The sequence below is a fragment of the Rhinoraja longicauda genome, chromosome 13 (assembly GCF_053455715.1).
Source record: "Rhinoraja longicauda isolate Sanriku21f chromosome 13, sRhiLon1.1, whole genome shotgun sequence".
NCBI classification, from domain to species: domain Eukaryota; kingdom Metazoa; phylum Chordata; class Chondrichthyes; order Rajiformes; family Arhynchobatidae; genus Rhinoraja; species Rhinoraja longicauda.
Window position 1 is genome coordinate 42,996,676 of NC_135965.1, and position 22,180 is coordinate 43,018,855.

General features: G+C 44.0%; 1 protein-coding gene across 6 annotated transcripts in view; it reads left to right on the top strand.

The window, feature by feature from the left end:
* The window catches only part of schip1 (schwannomin interacting protein 1), a 558,202-nt gene that overhangs the window by 489,835 nt on the left and 46,187 nt on the right, over positions 1 to 22,180 (top strand). For 5 of the 6 annotated variants that reach the window (XM_078410855.1, XM_078410856.1, XM_078410857.1 and 2 more), the window contains one exon: positions 10,962 to 11,080. In XM_078410855.1, the coding sequence (XP_078266981.1) occupies positions 10,962 to 11,080 (119 nt within the window). Of the gene's footprint in view, positions 1 to 10,961; positions 11,085 to 22,180 lie in introns of all 6 variants that reach the window. The other variant, XM_078410860.1, reaches the window with a different exon arrangement.

Genomic DNA, 22,180 nt, shown 5'->3' on the forward strand with positions numbered 1-22,180 from the left:
CTGCCATGGGAGATTTTTGTCCACCTGTGAGAGCAGACTGATTGCCAATGGAATAACTCAGCTGGCACCTCTAGCACTGCACCCTCAATAAGTCCTAGAATCATAGAAAATCAGTGTAGGAATAGGCTATTTGGCCCTTCGAGCCAGCACCGCCATTCAATATGATCGTGGCTGATCATCCAAAATCAGTAACCCGTTTCTGCTTTCTCCCCATATCCCTTGATTCCGTTAGCCCTAAGAGCTGTATCTAACTCTATCTTGAAAACATCCAGTGAATTGGCCTCCACTGCCTTGTGTTGCAGAGAATTCCACAGATTCACAACTCTCTAGGTGAAAAGGTTTTTCCTCATCTCAGGCCTGCACTCAAATGTCGGGTTAGACTTTGTGCTCGAGTCTCTCGGGAGGGCAATTTGAACAGAGAGCTCTGCCACCAAGCCACAGCTGACATAAGAAAATCAGTAAACAATTTTATTTTTACCTTTTATCTATCATGGGACTATATTGCTTACTCCAAGCTCAGACTCGTTGGTGCCTTTAATCTCTGCGCAATTAGCATTCTGATTTTAAGCATCAAAACTTAAATGCAACAATTTTCCATGACTCAGATCTGTTCACACCAGGTTGTCTTTTGTATCGGATATTTCTGTATTTGTAACACCTAACTTATCCTGTATTTATTCACAAAATGCTGGAGTAACTCAGCAGGTCAGGCAGCATCTCAGGAGAGAAGGAATGGGTGACGTTTCGGGTCGAGACCCTTCTTCAGACTGATGTCAGGGGGGCGGGACAAAGGAAGGATATAGGTGGAGACAGGAAGATAGAGGGAGAACTGGGAAGGGGAAGGGAAGAGAGGGACAGATAAACTATCTAAAGTTGGAGAAGTCAATGTTCATACCGCTCCCCTGACATCAGTCTGAAGAAGGGCCTCAACCTGAAACGTCACCCATTCCTTCTCTCCTGAGATGCTGCCTGACCTGCTGAGTTACTCCAGCATTTTGTGAATAAATACCTTTGATTTGTACCAGCATCTGCAGTTATTTTCTTACACTAACCTATCCTGTAGGTCATCGACACAAGGAACTGCAGATGCTGGTTTACCAAAATAGACATCAAGTGCTGGAGTAACCCCTTGGTTCAGGCAGCAGGACATGGATAGCCAGGGCTTTGAGTTGGAACCCATTGTCCGACTGATGGAGGTAGTGGGGTAAAAAGCTGGAAGAGAGATGGGGACTGGCCAAAGCGTGTTACAGTTGAGGGGTGGGGTGGAGAGGGGGGGGTCAGATGGTCAGTTCAGATGGTCAGTTCAGTTTAGTTTATTGTCACTTATATCGAGGAACAGTGAAAAGCTGCTGACCAGTCAGCGGAAAGACAACACATGATCGGGGAATAACGTTTAGTGCAAGATAGCATCCGTGAAGTCCGATCAAAGGTAGCCGAGGTTCGCCAATGAGGTTGATAGTAGTTCAGGACTGCTCAATTCAGGACAGGACAGGTTGGGTAATGTCCAGAGATCAAAAGACACAAGACAAGGAGAGGTGTGAAATGTGAAACTAGACTGTAAGTGGAAGGGATGGAAGGGAGAAGTGTCAAATGGGTGCCTATCCAGGTGGGGCATTGGGAAGAAAGGGAGAAAAGAGAAGGGAGGGGAGGTTGCCCAACGATATGAATATTGAATTCACCAAATTTAGATAACTAACCTAACCCACCCTTCTCCCATTTTTCCCCTTCCATGAGCCCTCACCTGATGTGCACTAATTTCTCCCTTTCGCCTTCACACGTGGCCTTTGACCAGTATTGATTCAACCAGCTTCCCATTTCACGTGAAGGAAGGAACTGCAGATGTTGTTTTACGGAGATAGACATGAAAAGAACCCGACACGTCGCCTATTCCTTTGCTCCAGTGATGCTGCCTGACCTGCTGAGTTACTCCAGCTTTTTTGTGTCTATTTCCCATTTCACGCCTCTTTCATTCATAATCTCCTTATCTCACTCTTTGTCTTTCCATCTCTGACCTTTGTCCAACCATCTGCTATTCAAAACACCTTCCACTTGTAGGAAAGAACTGCAGATGCTGGTTTAAATCGAAGGTAGACACAAAATGCTGGAGTAACTCAGAGAAGTTATTCTCAAGGCGATGTAGGCTGAACCATTGCAGTCACTTAAAATGATCTGCTAATTGTTCCTTGCAAAGTGACCCTTGCCCATTTCCCCCTTCCTCCCCATTCTCCTCATCCTCCTCTCCCTTCCTCCCCCGAACACTCTCCCTTCCACCCCCCCACTCTCTCTTCCACCCCCCACTCTCCCTTCCTCCCCCCACTCTCCCTTCCTCCCCCACTCTCCCTTCCTCCCCCCCACTCTCCCTTCCTCCCCCCCACTCTCCCTTCCTCCCCCCACTCTCCCTTCCTCCCCCCCACTCTCCCTTCCTCCCCCCCACTCTCCCTTCCTCCCCCCCACTCTCCCTTCCTCCCCCCCCCACTCTCCCTTCCTTCCCCCACTCTCCCTTCCTCCCCCACTCTCCCTTCCTCCCCCCCACTCTTCCTTCCTCCCCCCACTCTCCCTTCCTCTTCCCACTCTCCCTTCCTCCTCCCACTCTCCCTTCCTCCTCCCACTCTCCCTTCCTCCTCCCACTCTCCCTTCCTCCTCCCACTCTCCCTTCGTCCCCACACTCTCCCTTTGTCCCCACACTCTCCCTTTGTCCCCCCACTTTCCCTTCCTCCCCCCCCTCTCTCCCTCCCTTCCTCTCCCCCACTCCCTTTCTTCCTATCCACCCCCCTGCTTCCTCCCCCACCCCCTCTTTTTATCCTGAAATTGCTGATAATTATCCTGACACAAATACCCTTTTGTTTGTAACCTTCCATCCTGCTTGTCTGATTTAGGAATGTTTGATGTCCAACTATTAGCAAAACAAAAGGTGCTTTGATGAAGAAAAGATTGAGTTTAGCAGGTCCACAATCTGCTAATAAATATTTCCCCTACATTCACCCTTGCAAACGCGCGTCGAGGGCAGAGCTAAACACACCTGAGTCAACTCGTTATTTATATAATGACTTGTTTCTTTGGTGACATTGTCACGAAGTAGAGATACGGAGTGAAAAAAAACCTTAATTTGGAAGATTTTTAAGATTTCCTTTCCAGCTTAGTCTGTTTGAACTGAAGTTATATTCTTCACAATATCACAGTATCTTGGGAAGAGAATTGCAGTCGAAGGTCCTTCATGATGCTTGAGGGGCAATAAAGAAAAAGCATGTACACATGCAGCCAGTGTCTAAGTATCAGTGATCTGGTGGCAAGCGATAATGTTAAGCCTGTTCATCTGTGTAATTTGCTCGTATTCAGCGTGCAATTCACCAATTGAATAGGATTTTTCCTGTACAATGCCGCATCCATTTCTTCAACGGTTCGAAATGGCATTGCTGTGATAGCATGGCTCAGGCACACTCTGACCGACCGCACTGTGCGGCACCTGTTTAATTGAAGTGAAAGCTAAGTGCCTAATCCATCCAACCTGTGTGTGGCCTTTCAGCAGCCTTGCAATCACCATCGAGCAATCTGGGCCCTTGAGTAGTGGCTACTGGTGACACTAACAAGTAGGTGTTCTTATATTTAAAAGTAGTTTTAGTATGGTTTAGGTTTAGTTTAGCTTATTGTCGCCTGTACCGAGGTGCACTTTCGACTTTAGACAAGATGGTTAAAAAAAAAGTGTAAATTTTCCCTAGTGTGTGTTGGATAGTGTTAGTGTGCAGACTCGGTGGGCAGAAGGGCCTTTTTCCGCATTGTATCTCTAAATTAAACTAAACTTCCGACCTAAGGAGTCCATGCCGACCAGCGGTCACCCTGTACACTAGCACTATCATAAACACTAGAGCCAATGCACAACTTTTTACTGGTCAATTAGCTGACAAACCAGTACGTTTTTGGACTGTGGGAGGAAACCAGAACGCCCTGGGGAAACCCACGTGGTCACAAGGAGAACGTACAAACTCCATACAAACACATCACCTGTAGCCAGGATCGAACCTGGGTCTCTGGGGCTGTAAGGCAGCAACTCTACCTCTGTGCCACTGAACAGTACAGTGATAAGCTTTTTTGTTGTGTGGAAAGACTATACATGATTACAACCAAGCTGTCCACAGTGTGCAGATATTAAATGCACCATAGAGAGATATTGATACAATATTAAATGCACCATAGAAACAGACTGCAGCCATTTCTTCCAAAGTGCATTCAACAATGAAAAATAAACTAACTTCTTTTGTCAAGGTGTATCTGAGAAAAAACAACATTCTGCAAAAAAAACCAGAGGTGAATTAAAGAAGGGTCTCGACCCGAAACATCGCCCATTCCTTCTCTCCTGAGATGCTGCCTGACCTGCTGAGTTACACCAGCATTTTGTGAAATAAATAGAAGTGAATTGATGGTTTGTTGAAGCTTGAGTTTAGCAAAAGCTTGTTTTTTGAGTTTCAAAGGCAAAGGGGAAAAGGTGCAGAGTTAACAGAGGAAATTCTGCAGCTAAACTAAATATAGGTATGTGCTTGAATGCAAAGGGTGCAGAATCCTTAATGTTGTGGACCAAATAATTCTGCAGAGGAAGTGGTCCATGAGTGGATTTGAACACAGTTTTTAGCATTTTATAAATGAGATGGGATGTAGACTGGGAGCAGGCAGTGTAGTGTCACTGGGCACAGTTAATGGCTGTGCCTGATGCAGACAGCAATATTGCACTGGCATTCTCAGAGACCTTGCATAAAATCTCAGCCAAGCTAGGCATCTCTTTGGTAGCAAACGAGATAATCCCCACTCTTAGATGAGGTGCATTGCGTTCAGTCTTTTTGTTTTGCTAATTGCTTCTTCAAAATTTCAAATTTATTATCGCATCAGTAGCAACCTATTCATGGATGTAACCCTGTTTTTAATTATTCATGGTGCACTTAGCTCTTGCCATGGCATCAGCTACACTTTGCAGTCAACAACATTTAGGCTGACATTTCTATCTTCTCCTGGCTCCCTCGGCTAGTACTGCACTTTCCAATAGCGTGTCTGACATTTAAGATCCAGATATACTGACTTCCCACAAGTTTAATCTTGGCAAATTTATACTGATCATCACTCATCAACGAGTGTGTTTTAGTCTTGTATACGCGATCCTTCATGGCCGAACCTTTTAACTAGGTTTACGGGTGCTGATACTCAATGAACAGATCCTGGACTAAACTCTTTGTCAATGCGGAAACCAACGACATTGACTCTTTCCATGATCTACAGGGACCAAATGGTCATCTCATGTTTTGTGCGGTGGTAGAATTGCTGCCTTACCATGCCAAAAACCCGTGTTCGATCCTGACTGTGGGTGCTACATGTACGTTCTCCCCGTGACCTGCAGGGGTTTTCTCTGATTGTAGGTTAATTGATGTACAGGTTTGTAGGTTAATTGGCTTCGGTAAAATTATAAATTGTCCCTAGTGTATATGCAGGACAGTGTTAGTCTGCAGGGATTGCTGGTCGGCGCAGACTCAGTGGGCTGAAGGCCCTGTTTTCGTGCTGTATCTCTAAGCTAAGCTAAGACTTTCACCTCTAAGGTTAGTTGTAACAACCGCAATATTCCACCATGTCATCATAATCATATTTCAATTCCTTTTGAAGAGTTTTCATTACAGTTACATCAGTAGAAGCCGTGTTGATGAGGAAAGGCAAGAGAAAATAGAAACCAATTTAGATGAAGGGGATCTTATTTCATGCCGACACAGGGAGGTCAATTGGGACATCTCCCATGCCAGGCCCAGGGAGTAATCCCCACTCGCCCTCATTTCTTTGTACCTTCACTACTAATTCTCCCTTGCCTATGCTCATCAACTCCTCTTGCCTTTATAAGAAAATAACTGCAGATGCTGGTACAAATCGAAGGTTTTTATGCACATGAACAAAATGTGGAACGAAATTGGAGCACCTGGAGGAAGCTCACACTCTTGTGAAGAGTAGGTTCTAGGAGCTACGAGGCAGCAGAACCACCATCCTTCTCTGTGGCAGGGGCTTTTGCAATGGTGGTTTGAGGGGGTTCAGTAAGTTGATGACTGGTTAGCATTTCTTGAGATGATAACTGAATGGCAGTGGAGGCCAATTCACTGGAAATATTCAAGAGAGAGTAGATATAGCTCTTAGGGCTAACGGAATCAAGGGATTATGGGGAGAAAGCAGGAACGGGGTACAGATTATGGATGATCAGCCATGATCATATTGAATGGCAGTGCTGGCTCGAAAGGCCAAATGGCCCACTCCTGCACCTATTTTCTATGTTTTCTAACTAAAAGGACAAGAGGTTCGAGTACATTTTTAGGCAGAGGACATTTAGGATGTTCCAGGAGAATAGTGGAACCAATAATTGAATAACTATTTGGAAACAGAAGAATGATAGAAGGAAAGGACCGGGAAAAAAGGACAAAAATCTTTGTCTCTTTCCGAGATCTGTAAAGGGTACAGAGGAACCAAATGGTCGGCTCATGCTTTAACTTTTTTTAATTGCTCGTTTCTAACTTGCGCAGATATGGCCATCATTTATTGTCCAACCTAATTAGTCCATAAACAGAGAGATTATAATACAGAACAATACATGTATAATCAAATTTATAATGTAGGTATCATTGGGTTATATGAGTTGCAACATGTATGTGCTTTGTTAAAATTTAAATAAAATTTAAAAAACAAAAACAAAAAAAAACCAGAGAGATTCACTGACATATGTTCATGTTATTGGAGCAGAATTAGGCCATTTGGCCCATCAGGTCTACTCCGCCATTCAATCATGGCTGATCTATCTTTCCCTCTCAGCCCCATTCTCCTGCCATCTCCCCATAAACCCTGACACCAGTACGAATCAAGAATCGATCAATCCCCACCGTAAAAATATCCATTGACTTGGCCTCCACAGCCTTCTGTGGCAATGAATCCCACGGCATATTTAAATGCAGTAAAGCAACTCCTATGTTGATGCGCCGTTAATGGACAAAGAAGGGCAGATTTCTTTCCCTGAAGGTCATTTGTAAAACGACTGAGTTTATAACAATCAAGAAGGCTTTGGCAGATTCAATGCAAAGAAGCCAATCGCTCCAATTGCCCGTTCTTAGTGGTAGCTCCATAATTCTTGGTGACTTTCACATTTTGGATATGTGTGTTCTCTAATTCCCCAAAAATAAACAAAATTCCAGAATGCTGATTGAATTTCACATCTCTTGAAATTCTCCAGGGCCTTCCAGAACCCTTCTTCCCACGCCTCCACCAGCAACACTAGAGTAATTATATTTTGTGGAGTGCATAATCTTTTCAATTACTGCAGCTGTTGATATGCATGGCAGCCTGATGTTTTATGCAATTCCATTTTTAAAAATGAAATAATTTGTGGACTTAAATTCTTTTGCTGGAAATCTGTTTTGAACACTTGCTGATATTGTTTCATAGTGGGGGGAGATGCGTTTAAATAATTTGAGGTTTAGTTTAGTTTGGAGATGCAGCATGGAGACAGGCCCTTCGGCCCGCTAAATCCGCACCAACCAGCGGTCCCCACACAATAACACTATCTTACACGCACTAGGGACAATTTACACATACACCAAGCCAATTAACCTACATACCTGTACGTCTTTGGAGTGTGGGAGGAAACCGAAGATCTCGGAGAAAACCCACGCAGGTCACGGGGAGAAAGTACAAACTCCGTACAGACTGCACCCGTAGTGGGGTTTGAACCCGGGTCTCTGGCGCTGCAAGTGCTGTACTGCAGCAACCCTACCGCTGCGTTAACAGAGGTTTAGCAACTGCAGAGGATTTTGGAACATTCCTATTTATTTGGTGAACTCTTGAGGATTAGGACTTTTGTTCTGAATATGTTTTTTAACATACAATTTTTTTAAATTCTCTTTTTAGATTTATTGGAATCTCTTTTTTAGATTATTTTTAGACTCATTTGTTGGAGGGATGATTACTTGCTTCTCATGCCAAAGCTTATTTCAAAGTCTAACATCAATTTGGTTGAATTTTATATTGAAATGTTAGATTCACTTAAGTTTCTGAAAATGTCCTCCCTATTAATATGTTATTACATTATAATTAATATTGCATATCTCAATGTAGACTTGGCATTTTCAAGCAGGACTAACCTTCTGGTCAAATTATAAATGCCCAGATGGAAGTCTTTTTCAATTTGGTCTCTTCCTCGCTGTTTGCTAATGTGAAGCGATGCAGTATATTAAATTGGGATTTTGGTGAAGCTGTGGACTTTGGTACTGATTTATAGCGAAACAACACTTGCATGATTCAGACTGTGTATCCTCAATAGAATATTTTAACGACATCCTCCATCTGGCTATAAGCTGATGTAAGTTAAACCCCTGTCCCACAGGCGATTTTTTAGACGACTACAGGCGACTAGGCTGTCAATAGACAATAGACAATAGGTGCAGGAGTAGGCCATTCAGCCCTTCGAGCCAGCACCGCCATTCAATGCGATCATGGCTGATCACTCTCAATCAGTACCCCGTTCCTGCCTTCTCCCCATACCCCCTCACTCCGCTATCCTTAAGAGCTCTATCCAGCTCTCTCTTGAAAGCATCCAACGAACTGGCCTCCACTGCCTTCTGAGGCAGAGAATTCCACACCTTCACCACTCTCTGACTGAAAAAGTTCTTCCTCATCTCCGTTCTAAATGGCCTACCCCTTATTCTTAAACTGTGGCCCCTTGTTCTGGACTCCCCCAACATTGGGAACATGTTTCCTGCCTCTAATGTGTCCAATCCCCTAATTATCTTATATGTTTCAATAAGATCCCCCCTCATCCTTCTAAATTCCAGTGTATACAAGCCCAATCGCTCCAGCCTTTCAACATACGACAGTCCCGCCATTCCGGGAATTAACCTAGTGAACCTACGCTGCACGCCCTCAATAGCAAGAATATCCTTCCTCAAATTTGGAGACCAAAACTGCACACAGTACTCCAGGTGCGGTCTCACCAGGGCCCGGTACAACTGTAGAAGGACCTCTTTGCTCCTATACTCAACTCCTCTTGTTACGAAGGCCAACATTCCATTGGCTTTCTTCACTGCCTGCTAAGCTGTTGCCACATGGTCGCTGGGGCGTCGCCTGTACGGTCGTGAGTCGTCTCCAAAGAGGCGTAGCGTCTTTCTGGTCGCTGCTGGATTTTCAGAATGTTGAAAAAATTTCGGTGACAGTGGGTTTGATGCCAATGATCGTAGCTTGACATCTCCTGACGTAGGTGCTGTCGTAGGTTGTCGCCAGGTGACATAGGTTGTCGCCGGTGCTGACTTTGGTGAATTCCATTGGCGACTACCAACGTCAACCGGCGACAGGTACCGGCGTCAAAACCGGAGGCCAAAATGATGTGAATTGTCTTCAGTTGTCACCAACAGGGTCGTAGCTTGTCGCGAGTGGATGTAGGTTGACTTTGGTTGTCGTAGGTTGTCGCCTGTGTGGTCGTAGGTGGACGCCCTACTCGTGACGATTGGGTCGCCGGTTGTCGGTAGCTTGCCGTAGCTTGACATCGACTAGGTGGTAGGTTGTTGCGGCTTGTCGTAGACATTATCGTAAGGGGGTCCAGTCGCTGGCAGTATTTCGGCGACCTGCTACGGCTATGATAGTCGCCGGCAGTCGCCTAAAAAATCGCCTAAGTGGGACAGGCCCTTTAGGCAATTAAGGCTGGTGACCTTTCAATGATTGATGCGCCTGTGGTTTTAAATGTACTTGCTGAAACTGGAGCATAAAATCCTGATTTTTTTTTTTGTTTAATGTACACACTACGGAAGTTTTCTAGTTTGGAATATGTCTATGTCTCCTGAGCACCTCATTAACAAACCTATATTTTTATCAAAGCAAACTGCTGGAGGAACTCAGTGTGTCAGGCATCCTGACCTACGGACTTCCACCAGCAGATCTTTTACTCAAGATTCCAGTATCTGCAGTCTCTTGTGTCTCTATACATTTAGCATTTGCTTCTATCTGTTACAATTGGAATTGCAGTATCTCCTGAAAATTAGATATCTCCTTATTGGCACAGTTGATGAAGGATTGTCGGTTTGAAAATTGCTGTGAAACATTTTCTAAATGCAATGTTGCACTTCCCGGCAACTTTAAGACTCACTTCCAGCTGTCGGGAATTCCATGTTAAAGGATGTGGAATGATTGCCAGTCATGAACAGGCAACCAATTGCTCAGCTGTGGTCCCTGATTAAATCATAGGTTAGTAATTTAGATGCACATTGACATTTGCAAACACAGTAATTAAAATTTGATAGTTTGTGTCTGTCACTGGCATGCTTCTTGTATGGTTAAAATCTTTCATTTGATTAAAAATAATGTGATGGTATATTGGGGTAACAATTAGTTAGACAAAGAAGGCATATGGGACACAGGATCGTAATACTGGATTCTCACTCACTTTGTGGCCCTGCCAGTTTCAGCATTTTTATAATGGACTAATGGTATTGTTTTTCATTACTGTAATGCTCTTACTTCGAAGTTGATGGCAATATGACAGTGGTATGCGTCTTTTGACAACATTGGTAAATAAATGCACATATTACAGCTGAGTCAGTGAGGTAAATCTGCAAGGAATTTAACCTATCAGTGAATCATCATTACAATAACATTTTCTAAGAATTAATCAAATTACTGAAACCTATCCACGTTTGGCTAATAGACACAGGGACGAGACTTACGGACCCTGCCGGTTAAGTGCTTGAGCAAGAGATACCGACGACGGAAAAGAATTAGGAAAAACAGGGGGCTGGTGAAACCATTGAATGCCGCAAACATTGTCGTCAATGGATAATGGACTATAAATTTGTGTTTTATTTATGTAATGGAATTTTCTGCAGTGATCATAAACCAAAACAAAAAAAACACATACCGGCAGCCACAAAGGTAGTTACGTTGCCTGACATTCATTTCTGTTTGGTTTACAGGCCCAAAAAAATGAGAGGGAATCTATCCGACAGAAGTTGGCCCTTGGAAGTTTCTTTGATGATGGCCCAGGAATTTACACCAGCTGTAGCAAGAGTGGTAAACCCAGCTTGTCTTCACGGTGAGTACTGGAAACAAAGTGTTGCATTTGTAAAACTCTTGCATGTTGATTTTAAATATTCTATGCCCCATTTAAAGTTCACGGTAAAAAAAATTTGGAGGGCATTGATTTCAGAGATACAATGCAGAAGCAGGCACTCCGGCCCATCGATTCCATGACGACCAGCAATCCCCGCACATTAACACTATCCTGCACACTAACAATTTACAATTTTTACCAAAGCCAATTTGTCTACAAGCCTGTACGTCTTTGGAGTATTGGAGGAAACCAGAGCACCCGGAGAAAACCCACGCAGGTTACAGGGAGAACGTACAAACCCCATACAGACAGCATTTGTGGTCAGAATCGAACCCGGGTCTCTGGCACTATAAGGCAGCAAATCTACGGCTGCACCACCATGCCGCCATTTAATCAATATCTCTCTCACCACCAAACAGAGAACCACAATTATGTCTGATGTCAGGTTTTGCCACATAGTTAAATATCCAATAATCCACTGCCCTTTTATTCGGAAATCCCAATGGTTTAGCAAACTGGCTCATCTGATTCTATTTAAACTTTCCAGCATCCATCCATGGCCATAGAATGTTGAATACCGAGCATAGAACGGGGTAGTACAAGAACAAGCTCTTCGGCCCTCATTGCCTGTACCAAACATAATGCCAAGACAAACTCTTATCTGCCCGCACATAATTTATATCCCGAGGTTCCCTGCCTATCTATCTGCCTATCCCAAAAGCCTCTTGAATGCCACCACTACTCGAGGCTGTGCGTTCCAGGCATCCACCACCCTCTGTGTTTAAAGGAAAAATTTGCCCTGCGTATCTCACTGAAACTTTCTCCTTCAAACTCTCATCTTAAACCTATGCCCTCCTAGTATTTGATCATTCCATCCTGGAATAGGTTTTCTGACCATCCACCGTATCTGTGTCTCTCATAATTTTATATGCTTCTTATAACTTTCCTTATTCTCACTGGAGCTCAGTTTCCCACTCTCCAGTTAAATTCACTAGGCTTTCTTTTCCTTACATTCCCTTTAATTGCAACAGGATTTGTTCCCCACATTTTACTATTGTCCCCAAAATTGTCAGAAGTTGCTTTTTTTCAAAGAATAGCTCGCCTTTTAGAATCATACAGTGTGGAAACAGGCCCTTCGGCCCAACTTTCCAACGCCGACCAACATGCCCCATCTACATTAGTCCCACCTGCCTGCATTTGGCCCATATCCCTCTAAACCAATCCTATCCATATACCTGTCTAAATGTTTCTTAAATGTTGCAATAGTACCTGTCTCAAATACCTCCTCCAGCAGCTCGTTCCACACACCCACCCCCTTTGTGTCAAAAAGGTTACCCCTCAGGTTCCTATTAAATCTTTTCCCCCCCTCACCTTAAACCTATGCCCTCTGGTTCTTGATTCCAATACTCTGGGCAAGAAACTCTGTGCATTTACCCAATCTATTCCTCCCATGATTTTGTCAAGACAAAGCACATGTTGGAAATCTGATGAACAGGACGAACAGCTAAAAATATTGTGCAGGTCAGTGGGCATCAATGGCTAGTAAGCTGTCTTTTGGGTCAATCACTTTCTGATGAAATATTGCATCCAGAGGTACTTGATTATGGTCTTTGTCCTGCTGAGAGGTGTAACCCCATAATTTGCTGATTCATAAGAAAATGCGAGGAAGATGAGGGGTGCCTCAGAAGGCAGTGGAGGCCGATTCTCTGGATGCTTTCAAGAGAGAGTTAGATAGAGCTCTTAAAGATAGTGGAGTCAAGAGATATGGGGAGAAGGCAGGAACAGGGTACTGATTGTGGATGATCAGCCATGATCACAGTGAATGGCGGTGCTGGCTCAAAGGGCTGAATGGCCTACTCCTGCACCTATTGTCTATTATGAGAGGAATAGATCGGGTAGATGCACATTGTCTCTTGCCCAGAGTAGGTGAATCGAGGACCAGAGGACATTGGTTTAAGGTGAAGGGGGAAAAAATGTAATAGTAATCTGAGGGGTAACCTTATCACACAAAGGGTGGTGGATGTATGGAACAAGCTGCCAGAGGAGGTCGTTGAGGCAGGGACTATCCCAACATTTAAGAAACAGTTAGACAGGTACATGGATAGGACAGGTTTGGAGGGATATGGACCAAATGCTGGCTGGTGGGACTAGTGCAGCTAGGACATTTTGACCGGTGTGGGCAAGTTGGGCTAAAGGACTGGTTCCACACTGTATTACTCCATGACTAAAACAATTGGAAGGTTGCAACAAGTTTAATTGGGTGAGGAGTATAAGGAAGTAGTAATTGCTTGATTTTGAGTCTGTGTTTCCAGAAGTCTTAATAGTGTCGGAGGGCAAACAGATTAAGAGAAGTAAGAGACAAAAAAGACTGTAGATAATGGAATGCGAAGCAAAAAGCAAACTGCTGGAGGAACTCAGCAGGTTAGGCAGCATTTGTGGGGAGAAATGAACTGTCAATAATTTGAGTCGAGACGCTTTCTCTGGTTTGAAGAAGTAACAAGCGTTAAGAGGTGAGGGGGTGTAGCAAGAGGTGGATGCATGTGAGAAGGGATGGATTAGTGGGGGAGAGGGGGGTGGAGATGACAACAACAACAGAGTCTGGGATGTGATTAATGGAGGTAACTATGTGCTGCAGATGATGGAATCTCATGGAAATGAAGGTGGAGTATGGAATCAAATAACAGAGGTAGGGTGGACAGAAGAGAAGTCGGTTATTGCATGATGGGTGAGCAAAGAATAGATATAGTAGAAAGCTGTGCAATGGGATTTGCAACACTGATGAATCCATGGAAAGAAGAATGTATTGGTCGTATAATTGTGTTGTCCAGAAATGAGTTTCTGACATTGTCATTGCAGCAATACTAAAATTAAGATACAAGGATCTCACAGAATTAAGAAACAAGGGTTTCACCATCGAGGAGTCTCAGTTTCAGTTTATATTCATGTATATTAGAATGGAATACATGTAAGAGATGACTTTTTAAAACATATTTGGGAATAGTATGTCATTACAGCTTGTTTTTCTTTGAAGAAACAGTATTCCAACAATCCAGGCACAAAGTAGAAAATTAATTCCTATAAATTACAAATGGGCATGTGCAGAATGTCACAATTTTAATAAGCCTATTGATGTGATACAATGTTAAGACATTAATATTAACAAATAATATTGGCTTCATAAAATAATTATGCCAATGAGAAATTATAGCAGACATTTGGGGGAAAAAAAGGAATATTTAATAAATGTAGATTTGTGTGTAATCGTCAAACTTAGGGTGTAATTAATTAAATTGGGGTCTGTACATTAAAGCAATGTTGCTCAAAGTCCTTAAAATATAGTGAATACAGTAATGACAGAAAGGTCTATTGAGTAAAGGCCATGTCATTGGTAAGATGCACAGATCATTTTTTAAATTTCATTATTAATGACTGTTGATTTGCGCCACCGGCTAATTGGAACAGTGGAATTATGGGTGGAATGTACCTATTGTCCTAATGGTTCAAGGTCAAAGAGTCATAGAGTGATACAATGTGGAAACAGGCCCTTCAGCCCAACTTGCCCACACCGGCCGGCCCACACGTCCCAGCCTCACTAGTCCCACCTTGTCCATATCCCTCCAAACCTGTCCTATCCATGTACCTGTCTATCTGCTTCTTAAGTGTTGGAGAAGTCCCAGCCTCAACTACCTCCTCTGGCAGCTTGTTCCATACATCCACCACCCTTTATGTGAAAAAGTTACTGCTCAGAGTCTTATTAAATATTTTCCCCTTCACCTTAAACCTCGATTCACCTACTCTGGGCAAGAGACTCTGTGCATCTACACGATCTATTCCTCTCGTGATCTTATACACCTCTATAAGATCATCTCTCATCCTCCTGTGCTCCAAGGAATAGAGTCCCAGCCTACACAACCTCTGCTGAAAGCCCAGACCCTCTAGTCCTGGCAACATCCTCGTATGCGCTGCCGTCGCAGCTGCGGCTTGCCTGCAGTCCGTCTGTCTTTTGTGTTTTTTGTTGTTTTTGTCTCAATTGTAGTGTTAATATGATGTAGTGTTGTATGTTATGTTTTGGGGGGGGGGGGTGGGAGGGAACGGGAACTGTAACTGTAACATTCTCTCTCCAGAACGGAGACGCGACCTTTGTTCTGTATCGTGGAATCACTGTATCACTGGAATTTAGAAGGATGAGGGGGGATCTTATTGAAACATATAAGATAATTAGGGGATTGGACACATTAGAGGCAGATAACATGTTCCCAATGTTGGGGGAGTCCAGAACAAGGGGCCACAGTTTGAGAATAAGGGGTAGGCCATTTAGAACGGAGATGAGGAAGAACTTTTTCAGTCAGAGGGTGGTGAAGGTGTGGAATTCTCTGCCTCAGAAGGCAGTGGAGGCCAGTTCGTTGGATGCTTTCAAGAGAGAGCTGGATAGAGCTCTTAAGGATAGCGGAGTGAGGGGGTATGGGGAGAAGGCAGGAACGGGGTACTGATTGATAGTGATCAGCCATGATCGCATTGAATGGCGGTGCTGGCTCGAAGGGCTGAATGGCCTACTCCTGCACCTATTGTCTATTGTCTATTGTGTCTCCGTTCCCGTTGCGGCCTACCACCGGCCATGCACCTGGGACCACCTGGGTCTCTGGTCCGCAGAGCCCGCGGTCCGGACTCACCACCTGCGGCGCTGGCTGCCTGCGGATGCTGCGGGAGTGGCTGCGACTCGTCTCCGGAGGCTCCGGCGCGGGCCGCGTGGACGTCGGAAGCCCGCAGGCCCCTGGATGGGGGCCGACATCGGGAGCTCCGGCAGCGGCAGAGGCAACGTGTCCGCCCGCCCCGAATCGCGGGGCTTGGGTCGGCCCGCCACGGACCTTTCACCATCCGGCGCGGCCTGAAATAGGCCGCGGGTTTTTTTTTCACCGCCCAGCGGGGGCTTCAATATCGGGAGCCCCGACCGCCCCGACGTGGCAACTCCAACAGCCTGACCGCGGGACAAGACGGCAGGGAAGAGAAAAAGACATTCTGGCCTTCCATCACAGTGAGGAGGGACTGGAGGAGACTCACTGTGATGGATGTTTCTTTTTGTTTGGTGTTAGTTGTGATTGTATGTGTTATTGCATTTTTATTGATTAATCTTATTGGTCTTATTGTTCAACTGCGGGTAATGTTTCATTTTACTACACATTTATGTGTATGTGACAAATAAACGACTATTGACTATTGATACGGTGTATGAATGTGGATTTTAGGCACCTGCCCTAACATATCCTTACCACCATCCCTAACTACACACATACTTTAGGATCATGGAAACCTGTAGGCATTATGGGAATTTGATCTGACGTGAGAGGAAATGGATTATTTGGACAATATGCAGAAAGCTTGATCATATGTTCAGAATATTGCACTGATGATATTGAAACCTGGAAGTACTGGGTGGGATCAGTTGTGAAGGGATATTGTTAGGGTGGGGATTGAGTGCAAGAGTTTGGATTGTGGTAAATTGCGAATGTGTAAAACTGATCAAGACCATGTTGCCACCCATAATATGTGGTGGAGGCAGGTTCTCTCGCAACATTTCAGTAGCATCTAGACCAGCTAATGTGAAAAAGGCCATGGGCTTAACGTGTTTGATGACATTGGTATGCTTGATGCTTGCAAGGACAGGTGAAATGAGGTGACATGACAGGTGAACCAAAGCTAGGAAAAGTGCAGGGATGATTTACGAGGATGTTGCCAAGACCTGGGTGGCTGAGCGATAGGAAGATGTTGGGTAACCTAGGACTTTAATCCTCAGAGCACAAGAGACTAAGGTGATCTTATTGAGGTGAATGAGGGGAATTAATAGAGGGGAATTGAATGCACAGTCTTTTACACAGGGTAGGGGACAAGGGCTTTAAGTGAGAGGGGAAATTTAGTAGGAATCTGAGGGGCAACTTTTTCACTCCGAAGGTGGTGGGTATATGAAAGTGCTACCACAGGGGGTAGTTGAGGCAGGAACACTAACAAGATTTACAAGACACCAGGACAGGTTCATAGATATAAAAGATTTAGAAGGATATGGGACAAGTGCAGGCAATTAGGACTAGCTTAGATGGGCCATCTTGGTCAGCATGGAGGAGTTGGGCTGAAGGGCCTGTTTCCATGCCGTGTGGCCTGTTTCTGAGCTGTAGGAGTCTGTGATAATATACTCGGGCTCATCTTCTGAAAATAGAAGTAGCCTGTTACAAAGGATAATTAGGTTGTAATCTGCTTCAACAGAGCAGATGGCAGGGGCCAATGGTTTAGACGTCCCATTGTTCAGCTCGAAGAAATTATGATTCATTCAATAGCAGCCTGACAGCAGGAATGCTTTAGAGAGATTGGCGTCATCAGCAGATATGTGAAAATCAATCTAATGTCTTTGGATGATGTAAGCAAGCAGTGCTGTGTAAATGACAGAGTGGAGGACTCTTGAGATACAGCATTGGGAAAAGAAGTCATTGTGTGATTGCATAGCCATGTATGTGATGAACGGAACATGCCTTTTCCTTTATGTCTGGCTAATAGGTTTATGCAATTAACTGCAAGGAATGCAGAAACAGTGGCTTTAATTTTACTAGACTTTGCATATCGGACGTTTATTATTCTGCAAGTCTAAATGTTTTTATAGACGGGTAAAAGAATATTGGGTTCAAACGTCCTGTCCATGTTTCAGATATCATATTTCAGTGCCAATTAATTACGTTACCTGTTATGGGAGCATCAATTATGATGCTCTGCAAAGCTGCGCATTGGGTATCTTTGAAATGACACCCCTTGTCTCAGAGAGTGCACATCTCCATCACATACCAGACAGTCGATGCTTCTGTTCAGCTTCTCTAATAATGTTCTAGAAACATAGGTACAGGAGTAGGCCATTCGGCCCTTCGGGCCAGCACCGCCATTCAATATGATCATGGCTGATCATCTAAAATCATTACCCCCATTCCTGCTTTTTCCCCATATCCCTTGATTCCTTTAGCCCTAAGAGTTAACTCTAACTCTCTCTTGAAAACATTTAATTGCCTTGGAACTGTAGATCATATTGACATTCAGTCATCGTGTAGCCAGTTCAGTCAATTGCACATATTTGAAACCTCTTTCAATGACCAAATAATAATCATCAAGTCAAGTCAAGTCAAATTTATTTGTCACATACACATACTCGATGTGCAGTGAAATGAAAGTGGCAATGCCTGCGGGTTGTGCACAAAAATAATTACAGTTACAGCATATAAATAAAGTTAATAAGTTACTAAACATAGCACAAAAAGTGTCGACAAAAATTTAGTCTCTGGGGTTATCAAAGTTGACAGTCCTGATGGCCTGTGGGAAGAAGCACCGTCTCATCCTCTCCGTTTTCACAGCGTGACAGCGGAGGCGTTTGCCTGACCGTAGCATCTGGAACAGTCCGTTACTGGGGTGGCAGGGGTCCCTCATGATCTTGCTTGCTCTGGATCTGCACCTCCTGATGTATAGGTCCTGCAGGGGGACGAGTGTAGTTCCCATGGTGCGTTCTGCCGAACGCACTACTCTCTGCAGGGCCATCCTGTCCTGGGCAGAGCTGTTCCCAAACCAGACTGTAATGTTGCCGGACAGGATGCTCTCTACAGCCCCAGAGTAGAAGCAATGAAGGATCCTCAGCGACACTCTGAATTTCCTCAGTTGTCTTAGGTGGTAAAGGCGCTGCTTAGCCTTACCCACCAGTGCGGCAATGTGCGTTGCCCACGTCAGATCCTCTGCGATGCGGACTCCCAAATATTTGAAACTGCTCACCCTATCCACAATAGACCCATTTATCTCCAGTGGCGTGTACGTCCTTGGATGTTTAGCCCTTCTGAAGTCCACAATCAGCTCCTTTGTTTTAGTGACATTCAAGAGGAGGCTATTGTCCTGACACCAGAGTGCCAGATCAGCCACCTCCTCCCGGTAGGCCTTCTCATCGTTGTTGGAGATCCGGCCCACCACCACAGTGTCATCAGCAAACTTGATGATGGAGTTTGAGCTGAACCTGGCCCTACAGTCATGTGTGTACAGGGAGTACAGTAGGGGGCTAAGGACGCAGCCCTGGGGGGATCCTATGTTCAGGGTGAGGGAGCTAGATGTGTGTTCCCCCATCCTGACCACTTGGGGCCTGGCAGTGAGAAAGTCCAGGACCCAGGCACACAGAGGGGTGCTAAGCCCCAGTTCCAGCAGCTTCTCAACCAGTCTGCTGGGGACTATTGTGTTGAATGCTGAACTAAAGTCAATGAACAGCATCCTCACATAGCCCCCCTGGCTGTCCAGATGAGAGAGAGCGGTGTGTAGAACCTGGGAGACCGCATCATCCGTGGACCTGTTCGGACGGTATGCGAACTGTAGTGGGTCCATGTTGCGAGGAAGGAGGGCGCAGATGTGCTTCTTGACTAGCCTCTCCAAGCATTTCATGACAACCGAGGTGAGGGCCACCGGTCGGTAGTCATTTAAACACGCTGGAGAGGCATTCTTTGGCACCGGTACAATGATGGATCTTTTGAAGCATGCAGGGACCACGGACAATGACAGCTTGGTTATGTGGTGAATCATAATTTTATAGATCTTCTGATGAAAGCACAACCACTTTACATTTAATGATACTTCTGTTATCTGGTCAATATTGCAGAAATTATTCATAGCGTTGAGAGTGCTTGCCTTCCAAGTGACGTATCTGCAATATTCCCGAGGTGTCAGACGAAAATTGTATCGCTTCACTGCCACAGGGATGAAAGATTTTTTGAATCCCTGCATCAGTTTACATCTTGGAACCAATAATTATTAAATCCTTCAGTACTATCTCCTTTCCTTTCCTTTGTGTGATGTCACCAGTCTCCTGAAAAACAAATCCACAGCAGACACTGTCAACTGTTGAGAGTCTTTTATTAAAAAAATTAACATCAATCTGCAATTTCTATTTCAAGTCAGTGCCTTGCATTATTTTCTTTTACCATTTCAGTGTTAAGGGCTGATCATTGGGTCTGATGAATTAAAACTGTAATGTGTAATGTAATGTAATGTTTACCATTTTTATTTTTCAATTTCTGGCAATAGCCATTAAAAAAAATTAGAACTTGTCTTACAGCCTTTGTACAGTATGTGTATTTCTTGGTTGAGATTTTGCTCAACTCCAGGGTTGATTGAAAAGGGAAGTTTAAAACAAAAGGCATCTCTGAGGAAAGTCATTTATGGAGGATTTTAATATTCACGAGAAGTTAATTGCAGCTGGGTAATATTTAAGCTCCAACAAAAATAAAATGTAGTTGCATTTGAAAATCATGCTGATGACTTGACCAGAGTCTGATGTGTCCATTCATAAACCATTGGCCATTCACTGGGTGTATTGGGGCAAAATAGTCTTGATTCCAAACCTCATGAACACATCGTGGCAGTGAAAGTAATGAAATTCTTGGGAATTGCATCTTTAGGAGTATAAAATTAAGTGGAAAGACAAGTTGGAATTATATTTTATTGTGGACTACTAAAACTATTGTTCAATTTAAAAAAAAGAACATATTGCTTAAAAATAATGAATGAAAAATCTACTATTGGAGTAGAAATAGGATGTGATAGATCTAGACGATGGGCTAAGATGCCTTTATCACTCCTCTCTATTTCTTCAGTTGAATTGGAGGTTATCACATATTCTCTGAATCAAGAAAACATCAGTTAATTTCATGAGAGTGGTGTGCAGTAATTCAACATGCTCAGGATTAACATGCAAGTAACGCCTGCATTCTCCTCTTTCCCCCACCCCAGTCTTTCCACTGTTCGCATCCTTTATCCCTCTCGTTTTCACATCTTCCCCAGCCAACAATGGGCCATTATGGACTCCACCTTTCCTGAGGTCATCTGTTGCTGGCTCTTATTTGTTCTGGTCTTTTCTTGCCTCCATTTCCTATCTTCACTAGTCCCATCTACATGCATTTGATCCATATCTTTCTAAACTTTTCCTATCCCTGTACCTGCATACATGTTGTTTAAATGTTGTGTTAGTACCTGCCTAAACTACCTCCTCTGGCAGATTGTTCCATATACAGTGGCGCAGCGCCAGAGACCCGGGCTCGAGCACGACAACGATCCTGCTGTCTGTACGGAGTTTGCACAGGGGGTATGGGGAGAAGGCAGGAACGGAGTACTGATTGAGAATGATCAGCCATGATCACATTGAATGGAGGTGCTGGCTCGAAGGGCCGAATGGCATACTCCTGCACCTATTGTCTATTCTCCCTGTGACCGTGTGGGTTTTCTCTAGGAATCTTCCCACGTTCCAAAGATGTACAGGTTTCTTGGTTAATTGGCATCTATAAATTGTCCCAAGTGTGTACAATAGAAGTAGTGTATGGGCAACCGCTGGTTGGCTGAAGGACCTGGTTCCACACTTTATCACTAAACTGAAACACCCTCTGTGTGAAAAGGTTGCCTCCCTGGTTCCTTTTATCTGCAGGTATTTATTACAGCTTTTGTACATGGAGACTACTTGGTATGCTGCAGGTTATCTGTACAGAATCATCTTGTCTAGCAAAATTCTTCATGTTTCTGTGTTTCCCTATAATGGAAACGCCCACATTACTATTTCAATCTATTAAGCGACCATGACTATAATTAAGTGTCTCATCCATTAATTCTTATTTGACATTTTTTTGCCATGATATCTCATAGGTATCCTAGCACCTGGCTTAATACTGAACTCTAAACATTTGCTTTCATAATGGTAAGGTTGTAAATCAAAACTGGAGATGATTGGCACTGTAGCACCTTCATTTATACACTAAGTGCACAATTGTTTTTGCTGTCTTTACATGTAGACTAGACATTTCTGTCAAATCTTTACGAAATTCTGACAGGTATTGCGTGGTTGTCTTTTACGGGTAAAAATAATAATAAAATCACATTAACTCTTGCGCATTTTGAGGGGAAACGGCAAACCGCGTCTGTTTATCACATGGCCTTTCTATTGTTCCAGGCAAGCATTTTGCTTTGTGTGTGATGGATGACACAGAGAATTCTGTGCACTCTTCACGGAGTTTCTCACTGCTTGTTTATAGTACCTGT